The following is a 12,120-nucleotide window of genomic DNA, read 5'->3' on the forward strand; positions in this document are numbered from 1 at the left end:
CCAACTTACACTTAAACGTGTGAGTCTTGTATGGTGTTAGTATACTGTGGTGCGGAACGTGGCTGGTTCTCTACTTCACCTTATCTGAGTAATCCCTAACTACCCTTGTTAGATTGCTTTACACAAATGTGAAATGAGTCGTGGGTTGGAATAGGGGCAAGCAGAGCTTGAATGGGCAAGAATTGATTCGCCCAACAGCCACTAGTCAAGATGAACAGGCCCTAAGATATAGACCTACAAGACTAACCTCAACTCAATCTTAGCCCTCATATGATAAGCTTAGTCCAGTAGATGGTGTATGTCTTCAAGATGACAGGGCCTCATTGGCATAATTGCCCGACCGATGCATAAGTGCTTCCTTTCAGGAGCTAGATCAAGGGACGCTACTGCAACATTTATGCCTCTGTTCTGCATTTTCCCTGCTTCTCTACGCATATAACAATGAATATCTAGATAGAGCAGTACACTTCCACTTTACTCTTGCCTAGAGCTCAGGACTCAACTGTGCTTGTACTCTACAGTTTCTTTAGCGGCATTCTCCTATTTATCTCTTAGATGCCAGATAGCCAGCTATACTGCTTCTGCAAGGTTTCCTGAAATGTCAAGTACAATGATATAGTATAAGAGCCTTTGCTCAATGAAGAAGAAACAAAAAATAAGTTATATGCTATCTATTACTACCCCTTTATGGAGCAGTTATTGTCTCAATGGATGCTTTAAAGAATGCCATCTTGATAAGATAAAAGGTAGGTCTTGGCGCTAGAGCAGATACCAAGATAACCATGCACGGACATGCACGCTCTTCCTGATGTTGCAGGTTCTAATCTGCGTGGCGTTACTCCCCTGCTTTCCCCGGATGCTCGGAGTTACGCGGGATAGTATACATAAATTGGAACAACCCCCTACTCGGGCCCGATGTGAGCGACTTATCGAGGCACTTGTCTTGTGCGAAGATGGGAAGAAAATAGCAGAGTCTTTCTGAGAATTTCCCGAGTGTTTGTAGAGTAAGACACTTTACGGCCTCGAATTGACAAATCCGCCTATTCCACCAACTAATTAATCTCCGCCCGCCCCCACATCAACCCTACACTCTTGGCCATTATGGTGTATTCCAGCCGTGCCGTTCACACTGTGAGCGTCCACACCGCGGGTGAAATTGACGATGTGATTGTTGGGGGTGCTCTTGACGTGCCCGGTAAAGCCGTATTTAACAAGATGACCGATTTGTGGACCCAAGCTGAGAGGCTGCGCCCGCTGTTGCTCCACGAGCCCCATGGGTTAACTGTAATGGAACAGGCGTGGTGGATGCGTTCATCCCGCGGGTGTTCCTCCCGCTAGACCAAAACAGGAAATCCAGATGTTCAACCAATCAGGCTGTGTTGATCGACACAGGCTTGTTATGAGCTAACTGTTACAACCAGCACAGCACTGGAGTGCATACTGCGATATCCACAATAGACGAGGCTGAGCTGAGGGCTTTTGTCGATCCCAGCTCGGCTACTGACTGACATGCCTTCTTCCATCATTTCGTGTCTGACAAAACCGTAAAGCCTACCGGGGTATAAATATTCCCCTAAAGTAAGCACCCAACACCCAGAGACGAAAACAATCCTCCTCCTACCCTAGGGCCCTGCACACAACCCGGCCTTCCTCTCCCTACAGCATGGTCCACGTACCGATTCTTTCAGTAATCCAGGCCGCGTCCGCCCTCTGGGCGCTGGACCTCCTCCCCAACGCAGCCGCGACAACAACCTTCCGCAACACCAGCTCGTCCGTCGAGTACAACTGTCACGCGGGACAGTCCTGCTGGCCGTCCAACGAGGAATGGGCGCAGTTCAACAAAAGCCTGTCGGGGAATCTCCACCGCACCGTCCCCTTCGCCGCCAGCTGCTACTACAGTTCGCTCTCCTACGACGCAGCCTCCTGTGCCCTGGCCCAGAAGACCTACCTACTCAACCAGCCCCGCACCGAGGTCTACGGGGCGGCGACAGGCCTCAACTGGGAGACGTGCGGGCTCCAAAGCTGCGCGCTGAACCCGCTCGACGGGTGGAACGTGCAGTCGGACGAGTGCCGACTGGGCCGCCTGTCGGCGCTGTACGTCGACGCCCACTCAGCGCAGCAAGTAGCCACGGCGGTGCGATTCGCACGCCAGCATCGCCTCCGGATCAGCATCAAGAACACCGGCCACGACTACTTCGGGCGGTCGACGCGCCCGGACACGCTGGCCATCTGGACGCACCACCTGAAGAACATGACCTACCACGCCAACTTCACCGCCTCGAACTGTTCTCACCAGCACGAGCACATCGGGCAGATCGGGGCGGGCGCGCAGGCGTCGGACGTGTACGCGTACTTCCAGGGGTTCGGGATGGACGTGACGGGCGGGAATGAGGGCTCGGTGGGGTTGGCGGGCGGGTTCGGGCAAGGCGGCGGCCACGGGGTGTTTGGGCCCTCGCGCGGGCTGCTGGTCGACAACGCCGTCGAGTTCGAGGTCGTCACGGCCGACGGCCAGCTCCGCACGATCAACGCCTGCTCCGACCCGGATCTCTTCTGGGCGATGCGCGGCGGCGGCGGCGGCACGTTCGCCGTTCTGACGAGCTACAAATTCCAGCTCTACCCCGCCGTCCAGATCAACGTCTACTCCCTGAAGGCCAGCTTCATCACAAACACGACGACGGCGGGGGACGCATCGAAGTACCGCGGACTGGAGTGGCTGCTCACGCAGCACGCCACCGCGCAGCCCCTCTGGTCCGCCCAGAACGTCTCGGGCCATGCCTACTACTGGCCCAGCCAGGTCGAGCTGTACCTGGTGTTGCCGTCAAACAATCAAACGGCACTGCCGGCGCTGACGCGGGATTTCGTGGCCGCCGTGCGGGCCCATCCCGAGCTGATCCAGGTCTCCGAGAGCAACTACACGACGTACGCGAGGTACACCGATTTCCTGACGCTGACCGAGGCGATCGCGACGCAGCTCACGCCGGGCGGGATCTACGAAGCCGTCGCCAGCCGGCTGATTCCGCGCGATCTCTTTGCGTCGCCGGGAAGTGTCACGGATCTGGTGACGGCGGTGCTGGAAGGGGTCCGTCGGAGTAATGCCCTAATCTCCGAGGAGTACGCCCTGACGCAGGTCATCATGACCACGCCCGTCAACGTGCAAAACGGGAATACGACCAGCGTGCACCCCGCGTGGCGCTCGGCGCTGTGGCATCTGCTGATGACCGGGGGCTGGTTTGACGTGCGCTCCACGGCGAACCAGACCGCGCTGCAGGAAGGGTGGCTGGAGACCGTGCAGCCGCTGAAGGAGCTGACCCCGCGGGGCGGTTGCTACGTGAACGAGGGGTCGTATCTGGAACCGGAATGGGAGGAGACGTTCTTCGGGGAGAATTATCCGGCTCTGCTCGGGGTGAAAGAGCGGTATGATCCGACGCACTTCTTCGATTGTTGGAAGTGTGTGGGCTGGGAGGGGTCTAAGTAAGTTCTCCCTATAATTGTGCGATTGCTGGATATAGACTGACGTTGGCGGCGATAGGGGGTACCAGTGTTACGATTAATTATTTGGATGCCGGGGGCAATCGCGACCAGGCTACACTTTACTGATGATAAGGTGCTGTCTCTTTAATTTAGGTCCAGCTTGACTGACTCTACTGCCTGCAATATCCGCCCTGTACATAGTATATATGCACTACCTAAGTTCCTGTCTGCTTCTAGACCCGTCGTAGCTCTTCGAGCGACGTCTTGTCTACAGACCTGAGGATAGCCTGATTCCAGTCGCTAGTCGAGAATTAACAAAAAGAATATATCCAGAACCCTACAAGCCTGAACTGCCAAATTTACTCCTCAAGCCAGCCCACACCTTGACGAGATTTTAGTTTTATGTTTTCGTCTAGAGGGGAAAAAAAGCAAAAACCATCTACTTGCTATAGTGACATAGCTGACGGCGGCCTGGGGCCCGACCTCGGTGGCCTTAGCTAGTTCTCGCAGTTAGCCTGACGTAGTCAGAAACTATCCATCTCCCACCTCTCGGAGGCGTCATCAGTAGCCAATAGTCCGAAAGAGAAATCTTCTATTGTGATTTGAGTTGGCAGGGGAATACTGGGTAAAGTTGTTAAATTGGCGGGCCACACGAGGAGGGGATTCCAGATCACCAAAGAACCTCCTACAATCCATCCTAGTAGGAAATGGGGCTTTCCGCATATTCCATTACTGTACAGAGTTTTGGTCAATGTTTCGCTCATGACAGGCTATCCAGTCACCGAAATTCAGGCAAGATGAGGATGCAGTATGACATGAAGCGTGACTACATATGATCAGCGCTTCCACTAGCATCGCTCGCCTACACCGATCGAACTTCCTCTTCCCTGCCATTTACGTAGCCGGCCTTTGAAATGGTGCCTTCCAGTCCAGCAGTTGAATTTGCAGATGACCCGGCACAGCCGCGGATGGGAGACCATGTGCAGAAATCTAGTATCTTGAATCGAACAGGCCCATCTATAACTGGGTACCGGTAAGTCCGAGGCTGAATCTACACTGAAGAATACCAATAGCAATTAACCAATGGCACTCGCATCGTAAGCGCCCGCCATGGCGAGCTGAATGTTCAGCTGGGGTGATAGAGCCCTGGAGGCGCAGAAAAGGCGGCAATCCGAGCCGAGAGGATTTGCTCCCACTCACAAAAGAGCAAGACTTGTTCACCCGATGAACATCGCATAACATAACCTGTATGAGCTGAAAGGAGTTATAAAGTAGGTAGTTCCAGGCAAGTGCCACCCAACGTCTCGAAAGCATCCTGCGGTACATGCTCAGCAAACATAGCCACCTCTTACCGATATAGTACGGCAGTATGGATAACAATCTTAACTTCTTCATGAACTTGGCTTTCATGTCGAGGATGATGCTTCTTTTACCTCTTTTCCTCATTACTGCGACTGGTATGCCCAATCCCACCACTTTTGCGACTGCAAATCCCTGCTTACTACGGCAAATCGTCTCCATTAGCGACCTCCCTCTCCACCCCACGCTCAGAATCATCCGATAACGCCAACATAACAAGCACGACGTACTACACCCAAATCGCGATCAAAAACTCGCTCCCAGTACCCCTAAAGCACATCCGATTTGCGCACATCAGCAAGCAGGAGCTGAACGTCCAGGCCTGGGATAACGTGCCGAGCGGGCAGACCCTCCCAGCAGTCTGGATCAAATATGCGACGGGTATGTTCATGTGGTAGAGAGCCACAATCATTTCCGGGCTCAGAGCCAGGTGCTGACGGTACCAGGCATTTTCACTGGTAGCGACACGTGGAACCTGGACATCACCTTCGAAGACGGCGAGACTTTCTACATCGACCGGGACAGCACCTGCAACCTGCAGGAGTCCGACAGTGGGCAGGTGTACACGTGGACCATCGAGGGATCCACCTTCCACATGCCGATGAACAGTGTATGCATGTCCCAGCAGTTCTCCCCGAGGCATCATGTTTGACGGAAGAGGAATAGGACGGCATGAACACGCAGATCAGCAACAACGACGACGAGGACGAGTTCAATACCTACGCATTCACACGGGTAGGCATGCCCCCTTGCTCTGCTCGACTCCCCTTTCCGTGTGCTTGGTGTAGTAGACTCCGTTGACTGATGATGGAAAAGATTAAAAACGAATTCGACCAGACGTTCGAATGGTCTCAACTCGCGCATACGCACGAAGGGACGGGCGAGAGGCGGAGCGCGTGGACGATGTCAATCCCTCCCCAGGGTTTCTCGCCGGTGGTGCCGGTGTACTTCACCACGGGGTTCGGAAACACGGATACGGATTTCTGGGCGGTGCGAGCAAGGTACACGGCCGATGGCGGGGCGCACTACCTCCTGCGACAGGCGGATGAGAAGTACAAGTGCATGCTGAAGTCCGGGGATGCGGGGCAGTTGTTCCACGTGGGCATTCGGGGGCAGCATGAGCGGAGTGGGGATTTCATTCTGGATATTCCGAGCGGGTCGTGTACGGTTGGACTGGTCCAGTCGAAGGAGGGGACTGATGGGCTTGTGAGTGTTGAGCTGTAGGGGTGCCCGGAATAGCTTCAGCTTGCTGCTTCAGCTGCTGTGTAGATATGTGTCACGGTGTGAGCACAGAGGCTTCCGTTGGCCCCGAAGACCTACTAGAAGAACCACCGAGAGAACCCGACCTGCCTGAATCCTGTATCGATGCAACCTTATATAGCGTACGCAGTGTAAAGCCATCGGCTTTACATCCCAGTCCTTTTGCCAATGGTGCAACGGTTATCCTTTGGAATGCGTAGCCGAAGGTGCTCCGTGACAAGATGATAAGATTGTAAATCTCTGTATCTAGTGTGGAGTGTATATGTCAGCTACATTTATCCAAGGACAATAAAATTTATTTAATTACAACAAATAACAAAATATTGTAAGACTTTTTATCTTGATATTTAAATATTAATATAAATTAGATGTCACAGTACAGATCTGGCCGATTTGCTTTATCTATTCTATCTAATCAATGTGTTTTATTTATCCTAGCTATTATACTCTACTAATCCTAGCGCCTGTTCTAGCTGCTTCATATATAGCATAAAATCTTTTAATTATTTATTCTTTTTAATAGAAAAATGAATTCAAGTTTTTCGAGCTTTGCAATTCAAATTGGTTAGATATTGAAAAGTTTACTGGTGTAATCTTGCTATATCAGAGCTAGTTTAGAGTATAGAATATAAAACTAATTCTGTTTTTTTTTATCAAGTATCATGAATCTAATTAGTAGTTGTTTAATAAGGTAATCCCAAAGAATACTCCTTGACCTAATAAACATATTTAGTACAACGTTTTAATTAATATGATGTGATAAGACCTTGTTCTTAGCCTTAAATATTCTAAATATTCCAAGATGAAGCTGTAATTTATCATATATACTATGTGTTTTGGAGTGAGCGCTCAATGGTATCGGTTCAACTGTGAACTACATTACATTCTGTGGTTGTGTCTTGATGTTGTTAACGATCTCAATGTGGCAGACCCTGGGCAAGGTTATATCAGGCTAGGAACTCGGACTGCCAGAATTCCTCCCACTAAATCAAGTCCGCGAAGATCGTCCACAGTTGGTTCGAGTGATTTGCTTGTGATTACTGGAGTCTGGACTCCCGGATGATTCATATCCGTGCTTCCGGCTGCCCGGCTGTCAAAATGCGAATACCCGGCTTGGATTACAGATCCATGATTTGTTATGCCGCATTCGCGACACTAATTGGTATTTCATGTGGAATCCGGTGGCGTCCTGTAGAAATCTGTATTTTCAACTACTTAATGGGAGATATCTTTGTGCAAATACGCCTTCTCATGGCACTCCAGCTCCTTACCATCTGCTCTCCTGGCCTGGCTCAAGCTATTCATTACACAACTTACACCTTCGACAAAACAAACCTTCCAATTATCCCCGAATATTGCCATGTGTAAGAAACTCATTTCAGTTGTTGGCGCTACCGGGATCCAAGGGGGCTCCGTGATCGACGCTCTTCTGGACGACGGTACCTACAAAATCCGCGCCTTGACTCGGAACCCCGCGAGTGTCGCAGCGAAGGAACTGGCTAGAAAGGGTGTTGAAATCATCGCTGCAGATGTCACGGACATTTCCTCTCTTGTCACTGCCTTCGAAGGCTCTTCTGCCATCTATGCAATGACCAATTTCGGAGAGGCGTATTTCACCACCGGGAGCCCGGAGCAAGCTATCGATGTTGAAGCTCAACAGGGGATCAACTTGGCCAAAGCCGCAGCTGCCACCAAGACCTTGGAACACTACATCTGGTCGACACTTCCGAACAGTAAGGCTGTTTCTGGTGGCAAAATCACGGTCCCTCAATTCGAAGGGAAGAACAAAGTCGAGGAGTTCATTAGATCAGACCCCTCACTCTTGAAGAAGACCACGTTCTTTATTTTGGGATTCTACTTGGAGAACTTCTCGTACCCCACGTTTGCGCCTTTCGAAATTCCGGGAGCTGCCCAATATGTGCAGCTTCTCTGCACTCCTGGTGACACCCGTCTTTTGTGCCTTGGTTTTGCCAGGAGGAACATTGGACGCTTCGTCAAGGCGATATTGGAACAGCCTGAGAAGACAGTTCATGGCAAATATGTTTCTGCTTTCACGGAGGAGACAACCCCGGAGCAGATGTTGAAATCGTGGGCGAAGGTCAAAGGCAAGACTGCCCATTACGTGGAGGTTGGCAAGCCAACATTCACAGAATTGTGGACTCAGATGGGCAACGATATGATCGCAAAGATGCTGGACTTCCACCGATCTATGGAAAAGAATCCATGGGCTGGCAGTGAGAATGTCTTGAACAAGGATGACCTTGGTGTGACTGGTCTGCTGGATGTGGAACAATCCTTTGCTGCGTTGAATGGGCAGGTCTAGATGTCAAGAGTGAACATTGGCTGTTGTCTGACACCATAGCTAGTTGTCGTTTTCCCATACTCAAGGCTGATTATACAGTCTTAAAGCATCTTAGTATTGAATAGACTATACTATATATAATTATTAGTTTGTTAAATATCTTTGGATATGATAAGATAGAGATAGATGTTCAAAAGGATTGATCGGAGCGTATTTTTGGTAACATAGGTAAATAATTATTTTTGAAATATTTGAGTTATATGTAAGTACATGATTATAATGGAACTGTAGGATACTAAGAGTCAAGTGATAATATCTTTACGTTGTTGATATATTAGTACCTAAAGAATTGCATTTAGTATGGTATTTTGGAGTGACCAGGACGGGCGGGAACCTCGTTAACTAGTTAGAGGAAAGTATTGCTTCCTAATAGCAAGACAGGCACTCACGCTCAAAGTTTTCATTCGGATACTTCATAAACCATAACCCGGGAAGTTGATTGGAAAGAATAGAAGAACATCCAATATATTCAGAATGTACGTGATAGTAGGGCTCCAATTCATAGACATCCACGCAGAGTATGCTGTGCCGAGGCTTTTCTGTCTTATGGTATCATAGATCAACATGTCAACCATAAGATAGTCAATTTAATACCAATGGTTTATAGGGCTGCAGCACGCAAATTTTCAAGGACATTCTTTCAACAAGCAAACGCTCTTGTACCTGGGTCAATTATGCAATTTTCGCAGATATCAACCCGTGAGGCTATTCCCTTTGCACATTTGGTCAGGGTTGTATGGAGCATGCCATATAGATTTGCAGCTGAAAGAATTGGTTTAATTTGGCCCCATTGAAGGCCCTGGAGTGATTATAAAATCTTGTGGGAATTGCGAGCGAATTGGTAGTGTAGCATGGCGCATGGTGGGTGAGGGAAGAGTAGGTAGGCAGGAACACGCGATTTGGTTGGGGGGAAGGGCTTGCTTCTGTGTCCGGCTCTTGTGAGTTACATTAATCTGTGTGCAGAATCTACTCCGTATCCGTAATTTTCCAAGCATGGTCATAAGTCAGAAACCAGAGATTTTTGATTCGGCTGCTTGACCTTCCAGATTTGGAAGCTAATCCAGCAATCCATTGATTGTCCCTCTTATTATGGGTCACTGACCCACAATTGAAAGGGTACCACTCACTGCACTAGCCGGCCCGTCGGCGCTTGCTGATTTGGACTTTACAAAAGCAAAGCTGTCACTTTTCCTCTTTGCCAATTACCATCACTGCGATCACATACTGGCTTATCACAGCATGCGGAGTTGGACAATCAAGCCATGCACTGTGGCAGACGCCGCCGCCCTAGCACGGAACAACATAGCGGCCTTCTGGGAAGACTCATCGTGGAATCAACTATGGCCGAAGGAGATTCAACTGCAGTTTCTCATCGAGCAGTCTGCGATGCGCCAACCGCGGAATCTCTTGCGTAACCGTGAGCTTCTTCGTCACGAAAAGGCAGTCGACTCGTTTACCGGTGAGATCATTGGATACGCCCGCTGGGCGCTCCCTACAGGAACCTCAACCGATGCGGACGGTCGTCCAGAATGGCCTGAGGCGCAAGTTCCAGCTGTGGGAAAAGACGAGGAAACGCGATTTGAAGTGCTGGCCGAGTCAGCTTGGTGGTATCCGAAAAGTGAAATGAGTCACATGGACGACGAAATCAATGCGATTGCGGAACGGATCCTGTCGGAGAAAAACTATCTGCGTAAGTAAATTCTCTTACACCAGTACATTTGGGTTCTGTTAAGCCTAGCAATTCCGCTCAACCAGATGTACATTGACAGCTACTAGAACTTGACTATTTGGCCGTTGATCCTGAACAGAAGGGCAAAGGGATCGCCACCGCTTTAGTCCAAAGCGGAATTAGATTTGCAGAGAAAGCTGAACTTCCAGTGTTCACAATCGCCTTCAATGCTGCTCGGGGTGTGTATACGCGACTGGGGTTCAAGGAAATCCATAGTAGGACTCAAGGTATTTCGCAGTACGGTGGTGTCGGCGTATATACAACTTATTTTATGGTTCGTGATGTCTTGGTGATGTGAAGAATCTACGGCACCTCTAGGGATTCTGCCGGCAAGTCGGGCTCCACCTGAAAGACCTGGGTATGACAAATCATCAATGTTGGCTTGCAAATAGGTCTAGCTATTGATCAGGGTGAAATAATTATTGCCAAAGGCCTGCAGGGACGAGGATAATAGGACAGCACGTGACGTTCATTGAGTGGAGAAGGTATTGTTGTTTGGTTGTCTTCTTGGTCACCCTAATTCTCTATGAAAAAAAACATATTGTTGCTTAAACTCCTACACCGTTTCTACCATTGTTGGCACCCTCTGCTTTTAGCCTTTCGATCAACTTATTTACAGAAGAGGGGTACCCTGTCTTTATATCTCTGACCCTAAGCTTAGCCGCTGTGATATTCAACACTCCAACTTGATGGCAACCGTCATCAAGGGAGCAAATGACTATGCATCACGATTGCGGCGCGCCCCATTACGATCTTTAAAGCCCTCTTTTGAGGGAAAAGAATGAAAGGGCACCCTTGCAGCTCACTGTGTGCTCAAGGCCAATTAGATGTGGTTATTAATCAATACCAAGTCCTCTTCGAAACCATTCAAATTGTTGTTGTGCAAGAGGCTTGGTTAATCCATCCGCAATTTGCTCGGCAGTTGGCAGTTCTACTGTCCCAGTATCTTGCACCTCTCCTTGCCACTTGCGTTGAATTTCCATCTTTATCGTGCGGGAATGGTATTGCGGGTTCAACGATAGCGCGAGAGCTCCTTGGTTGTCACTGCAAATGATTGTGGCGGTTTTCCCTTGGCTTATGAGGTGCTTAGCTCATTAAGAAGTCTTTTTAACCATGTTGCTTCTAACAGGTTGCTTAAAGAGATTTCGATAAAAGATTACCACATTAAGCAGTGATTAGCCTACAGTATTACATATCTAGATATACTCTATTTTATAGACCTTCACTGACGCAAAGTGTAATCTCATAGTAGGTAGTAGGGGATAATGTACTGTGATATACAATACAAGCGTCTTTTTTGCGCCCTCAACTTAGTTAACATGGCTGACTCAATCGAAGATCAGTACTAATGCCTTGGCAGTAGGGCTAGGAAAGAGTTCCTCAGTGTGAATCGGTTAAACTGATTTCGAGAACGACTGTAACTTCGAATATAAGGCAAGCAATCAGCTGTGTACCCATAGGCGAAATGTGGTCTAATTAGATATTTAGAGCATCATAGCACCTGTTATTGTATAAAGTCGAATCAGAGATATAATTGATGAATATTTGTTAAAATAGCTGCAGGTCATTCAGACTTTAAAAAATAAACACCTATTTTCCAAAGAAATAATTATATTTGAATTGAAACTGTACTGATTCTAACTTAAATAGTTACATATTTATAGTATTTTTCAGATATAGAGACTGCTAGAGATTGAAGTCGCTAAAATTAAAGGTATTACAATCCGCTGTATTCTTTAATTCTCAAATATAGAGTTTGCAGAGACTGGATAAAACAATATTATTTAGTATATATGCTAACGATACCTACCACAAGGCGGCATGTAACTATAAGAAGACAGCAAAGTCCTAGTCGACGTTGGTACAAGCCTTAGATTGCCGAATGCGGTTTGGCGTCATCTCTTCAAGCCAAGAATTCTCACATCTTTTTTCTCTCGCG

At 48.7% G+C, this 12,120-nt stretch overlaps 4 protein-coding genes across 4 annotated transcripts; all 4 read left to right on the forward strand.

Moving 5' to 3' along the window:
- Positions 1–1,663: 1,663 nt before the first annotated feature.
- Positions 1,664–3,551, forward strand: BO66DRAFT_474554 (isoamyl alcohol oxidase; the record flags this gene model as incomplete). Its single annotated transcript, XM_025653147.1, has 2 exons — positions 1,664–3,471; positions 3,530–3,551. 2 exons carry the CDS (start codon positions 1,664–1,666, stop codon positions 3,549–3,551), a joined length of 1,830 nt encoding a protein of 609 aa, XP_025499913.1.
- A 1,404-nt stretch (positions 3,552–4,955) lies between these two features.
- Positions 4,956–6,054, forward strand: BO66DRAFT_474555 (uncharacterized protein; the record flags this gene model as incomplete). Its single annotated transcript, XM_025653148.1, has 4 exons — positions 4,956–5,211; positions 5,277–5,440; positions 5,497–5,565; positions 5,647–6,054. Exons 2-4 carry the CDS (start codon positions 5,426–5,428, stop codon positions 6,052–6,054), a joined length of 492 nt encoding a protein of 163 aa, XP_025499914.1. The 5' UTR covers positions 4,956–5,211; positions 5,277–5,425.
- Positions 6,055–7,450: 1,396 nt separating this feature from the next.
- On the forward strand, positions 7,451–8,413 carry BO66DRAFT_382240 (NmrA/HSCARG family protein; the record flags this gene model as incomplete). The annotated part of the gene is made up of 1 exon (XM_025645998.1): positions 7,451–8,413. One exon carries the CDS (start codon positions 7,451–7,453, stop codon positions 8,411–8,413), a length of 963 nt encoding a protein of 320 aa, XP_025499915.1.
- Positions 8,414–9,691: 1,278 nt separating this feature from the next.
- On the forward strand, positions 9,692–10,479 carry BO66DRAFT_332315 (GNAT family N-acetyltransferase; the record flags this gene model as incomplete). Its single annotated transcript, XM_025644129.1, has 2 exons — positions 9,692–10,142; positions 10,229–10,479. The coding sequence occupies 2 exons, from the start codon at positions 9,692–9,694 to the stop codon at positions 10,477–10,479; spliced, it is 702 nt and encodes a 233-aa protein (XP_025499916.1).
- Positions 10,480–12,120: the final 1,641 nt, after the last annotated feature.

Source organism: Aspergillus aculeatinus (genome assembly GCF_003184765.1).
Source record: "Aspergillus aculeatinus CBS 121060 unplaced genomic scaffold BO66scaffold_54, whole genome shotgun sequence".
NCBI classification, from domain to species: Eukaryota; Fungi; Ascomycota; class Eurotiomycetes; order Eurotiales; family Aspergillaceae; genus Aspergillus; species Aspergillus aculeatinus.